Here is an 18,957-nt window from a genome sequence, read left to right as displayed (position 1 = left end):
AACTATAAACACGAGCATATAGAGCATTTCAAACATGAGCCACAGCCTAAAACCGCACAGCATGGTCAGTTACCGTTTGTAGATCACGGGCAACATCTCAGTAATTTTCCATGCTCCACGCGGTCCAGCCCACCTCACGCTCACGCTGTGATGCAAAACCCGCCTCATACATGAGACCAAGGGCAAAATACGCGCTGGGAGGGGTCAATCCTGACGGACAGCGATTCTAGCCAATCACATGCGAGCAAGGTACCCGCCCCGCTCTCTCTCCAGCCAATCAGCTGCAGCGGAGGGCGTGTCCACAGTCCGAATTTTACGCGGCGCTACGGGCTGAAAACTAAACCGAGATGGAATATGCCAGTCTGAACCGGTTTCAACCGGTCTTGCGTGTGATGCATGAGACTGGAGAGGAGCTGGGTCACAGTCTCTCGCAGATATTTGATATAAAACAACGTTTTTTATGCAATAGACAAAAGAATAAACTAACGATTGCTTTGATGCTGTTGTTATAAAACGGACTGAGTTGTTAAAGCGAGCTGTAAACCGTCATACAGAGAGACAGATTAACTAACACGAGCTGCTGACTGAAAGAGGACCCGGACTCAATTGCTGAAGACAATAATTAAAAATAACACCGAAATTGTGTGTTTCGGGGGGTTTTCATGTATCGTTTTCTCTGCACTGTAGTGTGTATGGCTATACATTGAGGTAACCAGCTAGTTAGCATTTAAAGTGAACTTGCTTTATACTCAGATTGCTTTTTGAATATTTGTACACACGCTATCGTTTAAAATGAGATAGATCAAACATACCTTTTTTTTTTTACCTGACGTATTGATCTTGTTTTGACGCGACGCATATTTCCACGACTCTAAACCCAGTTCCAGATTCCTAAACCACGTTAGCATTGTTTTGGTTTTTTTTTTTTCAGCGAAAAGAGGAGTTTTGTTTAAAACAGGTAAGTTAAAGGTGTTCGGTGAGATGGTTGTGTGTGATAAATATTAACAACTAAGATAAGCGAGTTGAATGAAGTGCTGGTTTGCTGACATTGCTGATGTGAAACAGAAACAAAAACGCGTTTTGTTCCTTCTCGCCGCCCATAGCTGCAGAAGCTCAGCTTGAATTCATGTGGGCTGCTTTCTAAAAAGTTGAATGAGTCTATATTAAGATATTTTAATTTAAATTGTAAAAATCTTTTTTTTTTTTTTTTTAAAGCTGTACACACAGTTAATGTTGATCTGTCATGTTAGCGCTTCTTTAGCATGGAAAACTAAAATCAGGGATCTCAGCAAAACTGCACTCGGTGTCATTATAGGTTGTATTTCAGTGTAAATGCGTGTTTTGTGGACCCACGTGGTGTGAGCCACTTTTTTTACTCTAACTTTTAATATTAGAAATTACTCTGGTTAAACAACTAACGTTAGTAGTGTAGAGGTAATATTAGTACTCATGTTGTACCAGAGTATCATTTTAGTTTTTGTTAATATTTCTCAATTTATTTTTTGTTTTAGTTAAAATGGTAGTAATTTTGTGTTTTTTACATTTTTCTTAGTTATTTTATTAAACCTGTGTTTCGAGTTTGGAAGTTCAAGTACTACAATTTAAACAAACGAAAATGAGCAACATGGCATTGACAACTAACTGAAATAAAAAAAAATATTTCAATTATCTAAACAATTTCAGTCAATTCAGAAGCTAAAAATTAATTCATTGAAATGATCAACTTGATAATGGTGGGATGAGGAGTCAAAGGAGTGTCACTTGGCATTTGATGTCTAAAAGATGTGGCGCGTCTTCCCTGGTCTCCTGCAGCTCTATGCCGGCAGACATGACCATGTTGGCGGATCACACAGCACGACAGTTGCTGGACTTCAGTCAGAAGCTAGACATCAACCTGCTGGACAATGTCGTCAACTCCATGTACTATGACGTGGGATCTCAGGTACGAGTTAATTTGCAAAATCCGAGACTATTCTGACGTTTTGAACACTTCAGATCGTACTTTGGTGTTTGCCAGAACCGTACAGTGCATCAAAAGTGGTTTTCGTTATTTTAGCAAAGGCTTGCACAAGAAGTCCTCACCAACCTGAAGGACCACCCAGATGCCTGGACCAGAGTGGACACCATCCTGGAGTTCTCACAGAACATGAAGACAAAAGTATGTCCACGTTAATGCCTTTCTACATTTTGCCAGGCAAATGTTTGTTCTATATTGAGTCCTGCTACTGTGGGTGGCACTTTTGGTTCAGTTTGTTTGGATATTGTGAACGCTGTTTTCTGAACTCGGGTGCGCATTTGTGAACCGTACCCAAGTCTGATTATGGTGAACTCTAGTACTGTTCGCTGCTGATTTTCTGATACTGTATGCCAAATAATCTGTTCTTGGAGTGCATATGCTAAACAATAGACCTGACACTTTTTCTATAATGTTCTGGTCATTATATTACTAACTTTTCAAGTCCGTCCCTCAGCAACTTTTTACATATAGATTTTTAAAATATAAATGTTTGGATTTATTGTCAATACTGGGCTCGCAGTTCACATTTTGTGTGTGTGTGTGAGTGACCGTGTTTGTCCGCCATCACCAAAGACCATTTTTAACCCAAATTTTTTTTTTCCTGTGTCAAAAATGGTCAAAAAAAAATTCTGCCACATTAAACTGATGTTTAATCCTTTTGTTGTCTGTATTGCAGTACTACGCCCTTCAGATACTGGAGACAGTGATCAAAACACGCTGGAAGATTCTTCCACGAAACCAATGTGAAGGTGAGGGAATGTATGACAACACTGATCTTTGTCTCAATGTCAGGGGATCCCAACTCTGGCCCTCAAGATCCACTTTCCTGCAGAGTTTTACCCCAACCTGAATCGAACAAGCTAATCAAGGCCTTCAGGAAGTTATAGACGGGTGTGTTTGATCCAGGTTGGGGCTAAACTCTGCAGGACAATAGATTTCGAGGGTCAGAGTTGAGTCGCTCTATGGAGAATCTACTCCACATTACATAACTATACTGTCATATGAAAACCAAATGACTCCTTGCGCAAGACCTGCACAAAAAATCTGACGGCTCATTCTGTTCACAGGAATTAAGAAGTATGTCGTTGGGCTGATCATCAAGACTTCCTCTGATGCCAACAGCGTAGAGGTAATAAAAGTCCTCCAGATGTTTCTACAAATTGCACCAGTGTTATTTAAATATAATGTAATATTATAGTTTTATTAATATTTTACATTAGTTTAAAAATATATATATTTTCCATTTTCATCTTACTAAAGGTCTTGTGTTTTTATCCTTTTTATTTTAGTAGTTCAGTTTTTCAATTGAAGCAGTACTTCAACTTAAACTAAATGAAAAAGAGATGTTGCTCTGACAAACTAACTGAAATAAAATTGTAGGGATGCACTGATGAAAATATGAATATATTATGAAATATATAACATGAAAATTTTGGCCGATACCTTTTTTTTTTTTTTTTTTTTTTTTTTGAAAGCCGATAACCGATAATAATATATTGGCCGATAAATCTAAAATCCATAATTTTATATAATTCTTGAGAGCCTCATTAAAAAAACAAGTCTCACCATTAACAGCCATGTCTCAAGCACACATTTTATAATGTTCCCATTATAATTTTATGTTGCCTACATGACAGACTTGCACTGCACATGTTGCACTGAACTGTATTATCTTTTTTAAATTATTTGAATCATATCTCAAGCAATTCAAAACCATCCTGGCGAGAACAGTGCATCTGAAGTGTCTCAGCTGAAGGACATAATCCATTAGTTATCGGCTTTAATATATTGGCCAAATTTTCATATCGGGCCGATAACATTAAAATGAACATATATCGGCTGATACCGATATGGTGGCCGATATACTGTGCATATCTGTATAATATAGGTAAAAAAAAAAATTCATTTCAATTAATTAGGCAAATTCAATCGATTAGTCAAATTTAATTACATAAACCAGATGAAATATAAAAGCACTTTAAAATTCACTGAATGCCTCTGTACCGACTCGTGTTTTTGCTCTTACAGAAAGAGGGGGTTTACATAGCAAAGCTCAACATGATCCTGGTGCAGGTGAGCATCATTCCAGGAATTGTTGTCGTCATGATTTTGTGACGGTGTATGGCTCACTGTGTTCCTGTTTGTGTGTAGATCCTGAAGCAGGAGTGGCCGAAGCACTGGCCCACGTTCATCAGTGACATCGTGGGAGCGAGTCGCACCAGTGAGAGCCTGTGTCAGAACAACATGATCATCCTGAAGCTCCTCAGTGAGGAGGTGTTTGACTTCTCCAGCGGACAGATGACTCAGGTCAAAGCCAAACACCTGAAGGACAGGTACACACGTGACCGTTACAGTCAGTAGAGCTGTGGGTGTAGTTGGGAAAATACAGTAATATTTACTCAACCTCTCTCTCTTACCTTTTGCAGTATGTGCAACGAATTTTCCCAAATATTCCAGCTCTGCCAGTTTGTCATGGTACGTACAAAGCAGAATATCATTAAGTGATTATTTTGATAAGGTCAGTTCAGTATTCTTCGGCCTGTCACTTTTAACTTGAATGCCATTCTTCTTATTATTATTTTTTCAGGAAAATTCCCAGAATGCCCCTCTCGTCCACGCCACATTAGAGACACTCCTTCGTTTTCTGAACTGGATTCCTCTGGGCTACATATTTGAGACCAAACTCATCAGCACACTGGTGTACAAGGTAACAAGACACGAGGGGTTTCTTATCTAGCAGCTAAATAAATAAACTATAAATGTCAGATCCCAGATTTTGCTGTTAAAATTGTAATTATTTGATTGTGTGAAACGCTCACTCCTCTCACAAAGGCGCACTGACATTGGTTCAGCTTGGCAGTGCGTAAGAAATAGAGGAACATTGATTGGAGCGCTGGCTTTTCTCATGGGCTCTCTGCCTTAAGGCTTTGTGTCCCAGCTGGTGCTCCTACATTTTATGCTTATTCACATCTTTTGTGTTCCATAAAGTTGATCATTTGTGTTCCGACTTATTCCACAGTTTCTGAATGTTCCGATGTTCCGGAACGTCACTCTGAAGTGTCTGACGGAGATCGCGGGCGTCAGTGTCAGTCAGTACGAGGAGCAGTTTGTCAACCTGTTCACTCTCACCATGATGCAGCTCAAACAGGTACTCGCACGCATATATTAGTGTTCAAATGTTCAGGGTCAGGAAGATTTTTTGTAATTTCTTTTAAAGAAATTAATACTTTTATTCAGCAAGGATTGATTAAAAGTGACCGTTAAGACCATAGACTGTAAAAAAAGATGGGCGACGCCCCTTCGCTCTCTTCCATTGGTGAGAACTGAAGCCGCCAGCGTCCCAAAATGGTGCTGACATCTTGGGATCGGAGTCTGCGCAGTAGTGAGCAGGAAGTAAAGCCGCAAAATCGAGGCCGCGCCATCACTCTCGCAGAATCAATTGCAAGCACACGCTCCTGCACTTTTTAAAATTAATTATAGACATTTAGATATTAAATTTAAAGCTCCGATCTCCTCAGTCCTCCGAAGATCCCGAAAAAAAGTATGTTGGTGCTACTACGTTCAGAGAACCTGTCAATCACAGCTGTCAATCATGACGTCACACCACTGCATCAAATAACTAACTAAAAACAAACTTATTTTAAAAACAAACACTTGAACTTGCATCAGTGTGATAAAAACTACAGTAAATGACAGAAGCCATCTTTGGGAAAAAAAGATATTTGAAGTGTAATTTAATTGTTTAGTTAAATAACATGGGGAGGCGGGGTTTATGACCTATACTAGGACCAGTTGCCCGGGGGCGTGTGCAGCACGCTTGGTTAAGACATTTATACTATTACAAAGGATTTCTTTATTTCAAATAAATGCTGTTGCTGTTTAAAATTTATAATAATCAGTAATGTTTTTTGAGCATCAAATCATCATATTAGAGTGATTTCTGAAGGATCATGTGACACTGAAGACTGGAGTAATAATGCTTTGCCAACACAGGAATAAATTGCATTACAAAACAGTTTTTACATTTTAATAATATTCCACTATTACTGTTTTTACTGCATTTTTGGTTAAATAAATAAAGCCAAATGTTTGAATGGTAGTGTATGAACATAGCCCCTTTCACACAGAGATTCCAGAAAATACACGGATAATGTGTCCCGGGATCGTTTGATTTTGGTTCAGTCACACTGCCAGTGATTTTCTGGGATCTGTGAGTGCGTTCACACACATCCCGTAAATACACGTGACGTCAGGATGAGATGTGTAACGTACGCATTGTAAACATGTACACTAACGCATCGCATACTGGCGAGTGCTCGCTCTCAGCTTCAGCGCGGATAGTGAGGAGCCCCTGGTCTCTGCTTCGTTCCAATTTGCAGATATTTTTTCGTTCTTTCTTTGTTGATGACGAACACAAACTTTCTTCTAAGAGCAAGAGTCGCGCGATCGTCATCACTACGACACACCCCTTACGGCATTGATCCGGGCTTTTGTTCACACGGGGCGCGTTCCGGGAATGATCCCGGGCCGGCAATGTTACTGGGTCCCCAACCCGGGATGGATCCCGGCATCAACCCCGGGACGTGTTTGCGTTCACACAGAAGGCACTCTGGCAATTTCGTGGCAATTTCCCTGGGATCAAAGCGCTGTGTGAAAGGGGCTCATGTTACTAGACCTGGTTGGACGATCTCTTGATGATGTCAAAGGGGTCCATGCAAAAGTGTGCAGTAATATGTGCCTTGAATTTCACTAATTAAACTTATGATTATTTTGTGAACTGTGCAGTGTCTGCTTGAGTGTTACGAAGAATGAAAACAAAAACTAACAAACCTGCAACTATTCGTTGTTGTTGTTGTTGTTTTTTAACTAAACCCTCATTATTCTGCTTGACAGATGCTTCCACTGAACACAAATATCCGTCTGGCGTATGCAAATGGCAAAGACGATGAGCAGAACTTCATCCAGAACCTCAGTCTGTTCCTCTGCACCTTCCTCAAAGAGCACGGACAACTGATAGAGAAGAGACTGAACCTCAGAGAGACTCTCATGGAGGTACACACACGCACACAGTGAAGGGTATAGAGATGATGTGATGGTGACACACACACACTCATGCATTGACTCTCATGTGCTCAGGCTCTTCATTACATGCTGCTGGTGTCTGAGGTGGAGGAGACGGAGATCTTTAAGATCTGCCTGGAGTACTGGAACCATCTGGCCGCCGAGCTCTACAGAGAGAGTCCCTTCTCGACCTCTACCTCTCCAATGCTCTCAACCAGCCAACACTTTGACGTGCCGCCCCGCCGACACCTTTACCTGCCCGTGCTCTCCAAGGTCAGTCAGTCACAGTGTACAGCAAGTCCACCTCAAAATGTTGGTAGCGGGAGAAAAACCGTCTGTGTTCTTGACCGGTCTCAGGTGCGTCTGCTGATGGTGAGTCGCATGGCCAAACCGGAGGAGGTTCTGGTGGTGGAGAACGATCAGGGCGAGGTGGTGAGAGAATTCATGAAGGACACAGACTCCATTAACCTCTACAAAAACATGAGAGAGACTCTGGGTAATCACGACGGGCTTATAATGCATTCAAAAAAATAGTCTAGGGCTGCATATGAAATCACATACTCTCTCGAGTAGGTACTTATTTCGAATAAGTACTTACTTTGCGAGCGCTAAAAAAAGTATGTTCTATGTAGTATGAATGTGTGTAGAATGAAAGCAATCCGGGCGCACTTCTTTCCCCATGTTGTCATTATCATGTGACCTACCAACGTCAGTCGTGTCGCTTCACTGCCATTCACAAATCCTCTCCCGTTGCCTCATGGGATAGTAAAGTGTCCATCGTATGCACACTCCAGGAGGCATCCGGGTTCTTTTTGTCTATTCTCGTCTAATGAGTGCTGTGAATTCAGACATACTTGTTTTGTTTCACACCGTGTCCTAACTACGCGCGACACGCCATGTTAATCAGAGTTTTGTCCTAACCAGCCGCGATAGGCGACGATACTATTTTAGAAGCGGTTTCTATTTTTCTGCGACGTCGTGCTGGAACAACAAACACAAAGTGTGGCAATTATCATCTCAGGCCATGTTTATATGCTTTATTTAATGTTAAAAGCGTGTATTATGACTTTGAATATCATTTAGTGCTCCAGCGTTGTAGCTGTAAAAGCAACAATGGATAATTCACCTCAGATCTAGAAATTAAACCAATGAAAACTAGAACGTTCAAACTGTGAACAAACAAGTGTTTTTGACAAAGGTTGTTTTAGTAACTCGGTAGCCTATGTATTTTTAATACTGTTTAAATTGTGTAAAATTTGTGAATTTGATTATGTAGCTACTTATCCATTTCCTTGCGAGTGCCGTCAAGATTACTCTCTGGCGCCGCGAGACTCCGCCCACACGCTGTTCTGATTGGCTGTGGGTTGTGATTGATTTTGATGCATCTCGCAGTCGCGTCTAGTGTGGACAGACAAATTATTTGTCGCTGGAAGCTAATCGCATCGCTTCTGGTTAGGACACGGTGTCATACTTTTTTTCGCCTAGTAGGGAAGTATGCGATTCCACATGCAGCTTCTGTCAACAGCACGCGGCTTATCTTTCTGGAGAAAGCTTCATCATAATGATCTCTTTTTCTCGTCCAGTCTACTTGACTCATCTGGACTATGCTGATACGGAGCGGATCATGACCGAGAAGCTTCATAATCAGGTGAACGGTACCGAGTGGTCCTGGAGGAACCTGAACACGCTATGCTGGGCCATCGGCTCCATCAGTGGGGCCATGCATGAGGAGGACGAGAAGAGGTTCCTCGTCACCGTCATTAAGGTGTTTATTCAGCATGTGTTTGTTTGAGTTTATCAGGAAATGTTTACATGGAAAAAGATTGCAAATCGCGTCAGACTATGATTCCATCCAATCAGAGGATATCAAAACGTGTTTGATATTTTGAGCCGATTTTAGAACTCATGATAGTGTGTGATTAAAAAAGCTGTCCTCTATCTGTCAGTTTAGCAATGAAATACAATAACAATACAAAAGTAAATTAACAGAACATTAGCCTCAATATCTGACTCACTGTGGCACTCGCCTCTAACTCCATACTGACCGCATCTACCCACCCAAGACCCATCCAAAAAATGCACTTGGCTCCTTTTTCTTTTTCGCAACAACAACTTCTGTGCTCATCTCTACGTTTGTTTGTAACTACATCTGTGATGTGTCTCCTAGCAATGAGGCTGTGTGCGTTTGTGTTCGGAACGATTTGAAGGTCTGGTAGTGTATGATGCCCAATATTTCTCTGCAACCATTAGAGCTGCATGATTAACCGTAAAAAAAATCTTGATTCAATCTTGATTCAAACACCCACATGGTCTTATTCGATTATATATGTCGATTATACCCTTTTCAACCATACAATATCATTATTTCTGTGTAACAAATATTCTTCTTATCGCAGAAGTACTGGATAAAAGTTTATATTTCAGATATAAGCACTGTTGTCAATGGAAGCGATTAAAAGAACAAATCACCTTTTGAAAGTAGCATTGTTACACCACCAGGTGGTGACAAGTGACTGTAAAAAGTTTTGTCATTTAAATCATTCATTCAAGAGATTTGTTCAAAACTGCTGATTCATTCAGTAATGAAACGAGTCAAGTCTTTATGAGTGAGTCATGAGTCATTGAATCATTCATTCAAACTGTTTTTTTGTTTGTTTTATGATTCATTCAGATTAATTAAACGTTTTAAATAGACTGCAATTAACAGCAATTGTCTGTTCAGAATCGTGGGAGAAATGTGGTCTATTTGAAACCAAAAAAAGTGTGATTTCTCAATTTATTATTAACCATTTACAAAGCCAGCAATTGTATGATGCCTAGTGTTTGTCTATGTAAATGTTTGTCAGTAAACTTCATATATTTCTGTCTCAGGATCTGCTGGGTCTGTGTGAACAGAAAAGAGGGAAAGACAACAAGGCCATCATCGCCTCCAACATCATGTACATCGTCGGCCAATACCCACGGTTCCTCAGGGCCCACTGGAAGTTCCTCAAGACCGTCGTCAACAAGCTCTTTGAGTTCATGCATGGTGAGGAACGCATTGCGTTTGACCGTTTGTCTGGTCATGCATGTTTTTTGCTAAAGTGCAACTTTTATCTGAAGGTTTATGTTGATTGGAAAGTCTCTCTCTGTCTTTCAGAGACCCATGATGGCGTGCAGGACATGGCCTGTGACACATTTATCAAGATCGCTCAGAAGTGCAGGAGGCATTTTGTGCAGGTGCAGGTGGGCGAGGTGATGCCCTTCATCGACGAGATCCTCAACAACATCAACACCATCATCTGTGACCTGCAGCCGCAGCAGGTGCACACGTTCTACGAGGCCGTGGGCTACATGATCGGAGCACAGACGGACCAGACCGTCCAGGAGCGTCTCATTGAGAAATACATGCTCCTCCCCAACCAGGTGTGGGACAGCATCATCCAGCAGGCCACCAAGGTGAGAAGCAGCCTCACGGAGAAACTATTATAGTGAAGATTGTTTTTTATCTTTCCAAACCAAAAGGGAACAGATTTTTCGTGCAATTTTAAAGGCACAATATGTACGATTTTTGGATTCAAATATCCTAAAACCATGTTATGTTTTTTTGACTTGTGTACTTGCATTATCCCAAATTTTCCAACAATATTTAAATACAGAGAAATCCGCTATTTTAACCAGTGTAACGGACCGCGTCATTCCCTCGCCTGTCAATGATGTTATATCCGCACTACCCTTGATTTCTGTTTTTTCAGTAGAAACCATGGAAACACCAATCATGCTTTAATATATTATGTGTTTTATTAGACTGGTTATTTGAACACTTTGGACACTTTTATCGACAGAAAATTAATTATTTAGCTCAACACAGTTAGTCTTATTGTTTGAATCTCTTGTTTCCTTGATTTTACTGCATTGACCATGCCTCAGACAACACTATTTTGTTAAGTGGCTAACATGGCAAAATCAGAAAGACCTTTATTTGTAGCAACAGTAATGCAGCATTTTCTCTACCATACTATATATTTTTAAATTAATTGCATGCCATTTAGCCGCACAAGTCATTCAGCTTTTATTAATATGATAACTGGCAACAAGTCTCATATCAGCCACCGAGCGAACACACAGAGTAACATTATAACATATTTCAACACACTCAAATCTGTTTTAGGATGATTGTTGTTGTGACCAAGTAAAACAGCGCTGTGTTCCCCACAGTTTTTAATTCGTCAGATAAACTGACTGTGTGAGTATTAATTCAGCACTTGTGGCTATTTCATTAGGATGAAATAAAATGTGAATTTAAGTGATCAAATGTAACTGTACCTAAGTTTAAGTTCATGGAAGGAGGAGCTTGGACGTTAAACGTAACTTTCATCGCAAAATAAACAATACAAATTAAAGGAGTGGCACTAGTAGCGGCCGACTGGGGCTTTTAGGCGATAATAAAAGAGCAATGTAAAATGTCCCCGGCTCTCGACCCCGCCCTGATCATTCCACAATAACGTTAGGAAAACTTCCCCGTCGGATTGCTTTCCATTGACTGTGGAGGTGAAGACAACTCCCATGATTCCACACTCATTCACTGCGTCATCAAGCTACGCATTAATTGTCTTGAGAGAAAAAAATGACCTCTAACAATGAAACTTGCATACTGTGCCTTTAATTTATGCCTTATTGTTAAGATTGAAACAGAACTGCACCTCAAAACTCAAAGCACATGATGTCTCTCTTCAATCAGAACGTGGACATCCTGAAGGACCCGGAGACGGTGCGTCAGCTCGGCAGCATCTTGAAGACCAACGTTAGGGCGTGTAAAGCCGTGGGTCACCCCTTCGTCTTGCAGCTGGGCCGCATTTACCTGGACATGCTCAACGTCTACAAGTGCCTGAGCGAGAACATCTCTTCTGCCATCCAGAGCAACGGTGAGCCAAGCACACCTGGCATGTGGAGCACGTAATTGTTACTCGAAATAAACAACGTTTATATAGTTGACACACTTTATTTAGAGCACAGTCAAGCTTTGCATAACCACCTTTACGACACACACACCAACAGAACAGCGCCCTGCGCATCCGCTAACCCTCCGGCCCAACATGCCGTATTGAATAGTGTAGAAATATCTTGAGGGGAAATAACATGTTAACGGTAATAACAGCTCACGTTTAACTCTTTGCTGTTTCTCTGCAGGTGAGATGGTGACGAAGCAGCCTCTGATACGCAGCATGCGGACAGTGAAGAGAGAGACTCTGAAGCTCATCTCAGGATGGGTCAGCCGCTCCAACGACCCACAGATGGTCAGTTCTGCTGATCCTGGATCAGTCCGCTCCTAATACGCTGGGTTTGACAGCAGTTCAAAGCATTGTTGTTGTCTCTTTAGGTTGGAGAGAACTTCGTTCCACCTTTGCTGGAGGCGGTTCTCATCGACTACCAAAGGAACGTCCCGGCCGCTCGAGAACCAGAGGTGCTCAGCACTATGGCAACCATTGTCAACAAGCTTGGCGCTCACATAACAGGAGAGATCCCGAAGATATTCGATGCTGTGTTTGAGTGCACCCTTGACATGATCAACAAGGTTAGTCCACGTCTTTTGTTTAACATCTTGAATTTTCAGCATCAAACCAATGCAAGTCTGATAGTGTGAATACTAGGGCTGGGACAAAAAAAATCAATGCATCGAGAAATGATTCTGGATTGATTCTGAGGTTTTCCGAATGCATCGATTTTTGTTTTTTCTCAAATCGATTCTGAGCTTAGTTGTTTCAGCAGCTGGCACTGTGTGCTCTAGGAACAGCCGTACTCTGCTTGCTTCCAATGCCTTACACACACACACACACACACCACTTGAACCTTCTATACAATAATCATTCATAAAGTTCAAAAAGGTTGAAGCGAATTACAAGGGTGTTTACATTAATCTCGTGCCATGAAAGCATTCTGAGGTGCAAGTACATTCTCAGACTCAGCCGAACGCACGATTGCTTTTCTTCGTGATCATGTGGTTAAAAACTAGCCTAGAACGCCGTATGCTGTTAAAAACTAGCCTAGAACGCCGTATGCTGTTAAAAACTAAGCTCAGAATCTATTTGAGAGAGAATGGCGATGAATTCGGAAAATATTGGAATCGATCCACGAATGATGCATCGATTTAGTGTCCCAGTGCACTTGTCAAACTTGTCATATGAAGCACTCTCCAACAAAAACTTTAAATCCAGCCATTTACTGACTTTATTGTCGTTCCAAACCTGTATGAGTTTCTTCTGCTGAACACACGAGATTTTTTGAAGAATATGGGTAACCAAACAGTTGATGGACCCCTTGACTGAAAAACTATACTATGGAAGTCAATGGGGCCCAAAGAATCCCGAAATCACGCAGCCCTGCTTTAATGATCGTTATTTCCCCGTCTCAGAACTTTGAGGAGTATCCCGAGCACAGGACGCATTTCTTCTACCTGCTGCAAGCCGTCAACTCCCAGTGTTTCCCAGCATTCCTGTCCATCCCTCCGGCACAGTTCAAACTGGTTCTGGACTCCATCATCTGGGCCTTCAAACACACCATGAGGAATGTGGCCGACACAGGTGGGTGGAGGACTAGAGATGGGGATACAGTTGAATTTAGCTCACACATATACATGTATATATGACTTCAGATGCAAAAGCCTCGTAGTGCCATCTGAAATTTTCTTCTAAAATGAGCATTTTTATCAAGCTCGTATATTTAAGTTCAGTAATTTCACTTTAATGACAATTAATAGGTCATTTTCATTGCCATTAAAGTGAAATAACTGAACATGAACATTAAATCATTAATCTAGAGGAAAATTTCAGATGGCACTTGGAGGCTTTTGCATCTGAAGTCTTCATATATATTTGTGCTTGAACAAATATACCAACTCTACACACTCTATGTGAATGCAAAAGGCTTCTAGCTGCACTTGATTTTACAAATTGTGGTATTCATAAATGTTTCTGAATGCGATTTGTGCCCTGGATTTGTGTGGTTGCTCGGTATGTTTCTGACATTAGGTTTACTCGTGTCACATGCAACATAAATGAAAATGGCGTGTGTGTTTGTGTGTCTCCAGGGCTTCAGGTCCTGTTCACGATGCTGCAGAACATCGCACAGGAGGAGGGAGCAGCTCAAAGCTTCTATCAGACCTACTTCTGTGACATCCTGCAGCACATTTTCTCCGTTGTCACGGACACTTCTCATACGGCTGGTCAGTTGCTAGGCAGAGAGATAGTGACATGTTTACAGTGTAACTAATGGAACTGTTATTTTGCACAAAAAGGCTTCACATCTCGCAAACACTGTCGAAAACACAATCAGCTCCTTTTCACCGAAAATTAAAAGGGGGGGAAAATAAGAAAAATATAAAGGGAAACGTTTTTTTCTTTCATTTTATCAATAATTTTTACAATTATAATTGTACATTTTGCACCCAAATTCTCATTACCGTAATGCAAAAAAGGAGAAAAGTTTATTACATTTAAAGCAAGTTTCACTGTCTTTTATTTATGCTAATTTAAATTAAACCCTAAAAACATTGTACTGCAGTAACCTTAATTATTGATTCAGTGTGTGTGTATTTGATGACTCATCTGTGTGGTTTGTGACGGGCAGGTCTGACGATGCACGCCTCCATCCTCGCCTACATGTTCAACCTGGTGGAAGAGGGTAAAATCAGCGTAGCTCTGAACGCAGGCAACGCGGGCAACAATCAAGGCTACGTGCAGGAGTACGTGGCCAACCTGCTGAAGACGGCCTTCCCACACCTGCAAGAGTAAGAGGAGCCCACAACATGGTGTCTGTGTCTTCAGGATGTGCTCGTGTCATGTGTTAATCTCCATGGTGTTTTTCAGCGCCCAGGTGAAGGTGTTTGTCACGGGTCTGTTCAGCTTGAATCAGGACATTCCTGCCTTTAAGGAGCACCTCAGGGACTTCCTGGTCCAGATCAAGGTACGTCACTTCCTTCCTGCTAGGTTTTTACTTCCTATTTCTCTAGTCGTGAACCAAGGCTGCGCTCCACTCCCAATTTGTACGCCCTTCACTCACGAACTTCCCTCGTTCACTCGGATGTGCATTATTGCTTGCGTTGCATGAGTGGCCACTACTGGCAGAACTAGTGCATGAGGTTTCAATGAGACGCACTAAAGCCCTTGATTCAATTCATATTTATTTGTATAGTGCTTCACAATACACATCGTTTCAAAGCAGCTTTACAGAAAATGCACAAGTCCACATTACATCTTATTGGTTTATGAGATGTTGGAGAAAAATTAAATATCAATAGTATAAACTTTGACTGTGAACATAAGTTACCGTATTTTCCGGACTATATGTCGCTCCGGAGTATAAGTCGCATCAGTCAAAAAATGCGTCACGAAGAGGAAAAAACATATATAAGTCGCACTGGACTATAAGTCGCATTTATTTAGAAATGTATTTCACAAAATCCAAGACCAAGAACAGACATTTAATCTGAAAAGGCAAGTTATTCAGCTACACAACAGCACACAGAACAACAGGCTGAATAGGTGTCCGGTATGTTAGCGTAACACATTAACAGTTATTCAGCGACATAATAGCATAAAGAACATATACCTGGGAGGCTGAATATACTAAATTAACAAGTTACCGGTAAGCAAGTTCACCAAGCTCTCGATCTCACTCCACAACACTGAATCCATTGAATTCTTCCTCGGTGTCGCTTCTGAGCAACTCCGCTAACTAGAGCGCCCTCTCGCGGCTGTAGACGGTAGTGTTTTCTCTTGGTTCATCTGTCAGTATGAATTAATTTTGATATATAAGTCGCACCGGACTATAAGTTGCAGGACCAGCAAAAGTATGAAAAAAAAAGTGTCCGGAAACTTATAGTCCGGAAAATACGGTAGCTACAAGTATTATGCGATTAAAATCTCAATGCAAGTAATATAACATACACTTCAGTTAACCGCAATCTGTTGTGACGTCACATTCAAGTTGAATTGTGGGATATAGATCTGCTTGAAGTGTACATCGGAATAGACTCACTCCCTCTGTCAAAATCGAGGGGGTCGAGGGTCTGTCCATATAAACTTCCCTTGTCCACTTCACGAAGTAGCGGCAGGGATTCCCCCAAGGGGAAGTGCTTAGGGAACGCAGCCCACGACACAGGCAGCCACAGTAGAAGTTCACAATAGAAATGGATACACACATGAGCAGTGTGGGGAATAAACAGCTACAGTGTTTGTTGAACACCCACTTTTACCGGCCATTACTTGACTTGACAACAGCGTTGGAGTCTCTGGTGGGGGTGTTCGTTCACACGCACTCACTCGTTCACACGCACTCACTCGCGCACACACACTCACTCGCGCGCACACACACACACTCACTCGCGCACACGCACTCACTCGCGCGCACGCACACACACTCACTCGCGCGCACACACACACACTCACTCGCGCACACACACACACGCTCACTCACTCTCACTCACTCTCGCACACGCATACACACAATCACTCTCACACATTCACTTACTCACACATACATAGATACACACTCTCGCATTCACTCACTCACTCACACATACATAGATACACACTCTCGCATACACTCACTCACTCACTCACACATACATAGATACACACTCTCGCATACACTCACTCACTCACACATACATAGATACTCACACACACACACCCAATCACTCACACATAAACTCACTCACTCACACATACATACATAGATACACTCACTCACTCTCTCACACACATTCTCGCACTCACTCTCACACACAAACACTCTCAAACATTCTGACTCACTCACTCACACGCACATACACACTCTCGCTCACTCGCACACAGATACATAGATACACACTCTCGCATACACTCACTCACTCACTCACACATACATAGATACACACTCTCGCATACACTCACTCACTCACTCACACATACATAGATACTCACACACACACACACCCAATCACTCACACATAAACTCACTCACTCACACATACATAGATACACTCACTCACTCTCTCACACACATTCTCGCACTCACTCTCACACACAAACACTCTCAAACATTCTGACTCACTCACTCACACGCACATACACACTCTCGCTCACTCGCACACAGATACACGCACTAACTCCCTCACACACACTGGCTCTAACTCACACATACATAGATACGCACACACACACTCGCTCACTCGAACACAGATATACACTAACTCCTTCACACTCACTCACTCACTCTCTCTCTCTCATACTCACTCACTCACTCACTCACACACACATATATAGATGCACACGCTCACTTGCTTACTCAATTAGACTCACTCATATACACACACACACTCGCTTACTCAATTAGACTCACTCATTCACACACACACACTCGCACACAGATACACACACTAACTCCTACAGATACACACACTCACTCACACATATATAGATGCACACACACACTCGCTCACTCACTCATTCATTCACTCATTCACTCATTCACTCACACACACACACACACACGCTCACTCACTCACTCACTCACTCTGTCTCTCTCTCTCTCTCTCGTGTTTGCAGGAGTTTGCAGGCGAGGACTCCACAGATCTGTTTCTGGAGGAGAGGGAAGCGGCTCTGCGTCAGGCTCAGGAGGAGAAACACAAGCTCCAGATGTCTGTCCCAGGAATCCTCAATCCTCACGAGCTCCCGGAGGAAATGTGTGAATGAGATCCTGTGCAGTTTCACACCCATGAAGATTTCACACTCGTTCCGGGGCACGTCGAGCTCCTCTGTCAAATGTGTGCGTGTGTATAGAGAGGTGGCAGTCAAATGAGGACAAATAGGAAAATTAATCCAGATGTTGGTCGTTTGTCATCCCAGTCCATGCCAATATGTAAATTAAAGACATGTTTGTTATTAGTTTTCTGGCTCCTCCCACTTCTCCCAAAATCCTTGGTTTTACATAACAGAACATTTTATATAAAGGAAACTGTTGCTGTCTATCTCCTGTATCAATACACTGTATATGCATCAATTTATTCTGTTCGGCATGTTTGCTTTCTTATTTCGAAGCACATGACTAATCATTTTAATGTTTTCTCAGCCTCATCTATTTGTGAATATGTAATATACAGTATGACAGGCCGATGAAGACGGACAGTTACTGTGCAGGAAGTGAGGTTTGCTCACAGGGACGTGTCGTTGTGGCTTGTGTACCACAGCAAGTGAATGTGACGGTTTATGATCAGCACTGATGCTGTTTCTACGTTCTTTATTGGGGGGTTGAGTGTGTTTATATATACATATATATATTTTCCATTTGATTGCGATGTATGGGAAAGACTGAAGTCTTTTTCATGCTACAGACTTGAGGAGTGTTTTTTTTGTTTTGTTTTTTGCATAGGGATGTCATAATGGAAGGGGTTGTTCATATCATCCTATTTGTAAAGCTGTGCATTAGTATTATGGAAACATAAAGTTGGTTATTTTTACAAAGCATAGTGTGTGCGTGTGTTTCATTTTGCCCGTAGGACTTTAATACTGCTTTACTGGCGTATCTCATCAATACTGATATTAGGATCAAGCTGTTTTGTGAAGAAACTGCCAGTGGAAAACAAAATGCTTAATATTTATCAAAAATATATGCGTTTGGTGTAATGTACACCACTGTTCACAAATTTGTGCAAGAGCTTGTCCCTATAATAGCTTTTTACAGTGTTTTTAAATAGCGGATCACTCACCAAGGCACTTCAGCATCATTACTCCAGTCTTCAGTGTCACATGATCCTTCAGAAATCACTAATATTATGATTTGATGCTCAAGAAACATTTACTTTTATTAACAATGTTTTTGGAGAAACTCATACTTTTTACAGAATTCTCTGATGAACATAA

The 18,957-nt window shown here is 41.6% G+C and overlaps 1 protein-coding gene across 4 annotated transcripts; it reads left to right on the top strand.

The window, feature by feature from the left end:
* Positions 1-339: 339 nt before the first annotated feature.
* Positions 340-18,559, top strand: xpo1a (exportin 1 a). Of its 4 annotated transcripts, XM_079617366.1 has the most exons (25): positions 340-708; positions 932-958; positions 1,813-1,942; positions 2,057-2,158; positions 2,694-2,766; positions 3,085-3,146; positions 4,046-4,090; positions 4,169-4,350; positions 4,444-4,492; positions 4,605-4,724; positions 5,037-5,165; positions 6,911-7,069; positions 7,154-7,351; positions 7,436-7,574; positions 8,662-8,843; positions 9,950-10,106; positions 10,218-10,516; positions 11,799-11,982; positions 12,248-12,354; positions 12,438-12,632; positions 13,470-13,638; positions 14,145-14,279; positions 14,684-14,843; positions 14,923-15,019; positions 17,644-18,559. In XM_079617366.1, exons 3-25 carry the CDS (start codon positions 1,817-1,819, stop codon positions 17,788-17,790), a joined length of 3,216 nt encoding a protein of 1,071 aa, XP_079473492.1. In that variant the 5' UTR covers positions 340-708; positions 932-958; positions 1,813-1,816; the 3' UTR covers positions 17,791-18,559. The 4 variants fall into 4 exon arrangements, with proteins under 4 accessions (XP_079473492.1, XP_079473491.1, XP_079473490.1 ...); XM_079617365.1 differs by having other exon boundaries at positions 340-958; XM_079617364.1 differs by having other exon boundaries at positions 599-708; positions 7,154-7,574.
* The last annotated feature ends 398 nt before the right edge of the window (positions 18,560-18,957 follow it).

This window comes from Phoxinus phoxinus (genome assembly GCF_949152265.1).
Source record: "Phoxinus phoxinus genome assembly, chromosome: 6".
Lineage (NCBI taxonomy): Eukaryota > Metazoa > Chordata > Actinopteri > Cypriniformes > Leuciscidae > Phoxinus > Phoxinus phoxinus.
Note: the sequence above shows the minus strand (reverse complement) of the source record. Positions and strands in the feature narration are given on the sequence as shown.

What these genes read in the sequence shown, in the direction of transcription:
- xpo1a (XM_079617364.1), top strand. Translation starts at nt 1,817, where the DNA reads ATGCCGGCAGACATGACCATGTTGGCGGATCACACAGCACGACAGTTG. An exon ending in ACTATGACGTGGGATCTCAG is followed by an intron (nt 1,943 to 2,056) that starts GTACGAGTTAAT and finishes TCGTTATTTTAG; the next exon opens with CAAAGGCTTGCACAAGAAGT. An exon ending in GCTCTTTGAGTTCATGCATG is followed by an intron (nt 10,107 to 10,217) that starts GTGAGGAACGCA and finishes TCTGTCTTTCAG; the next exon opens with AGACCCATGATGGCGTGCAG.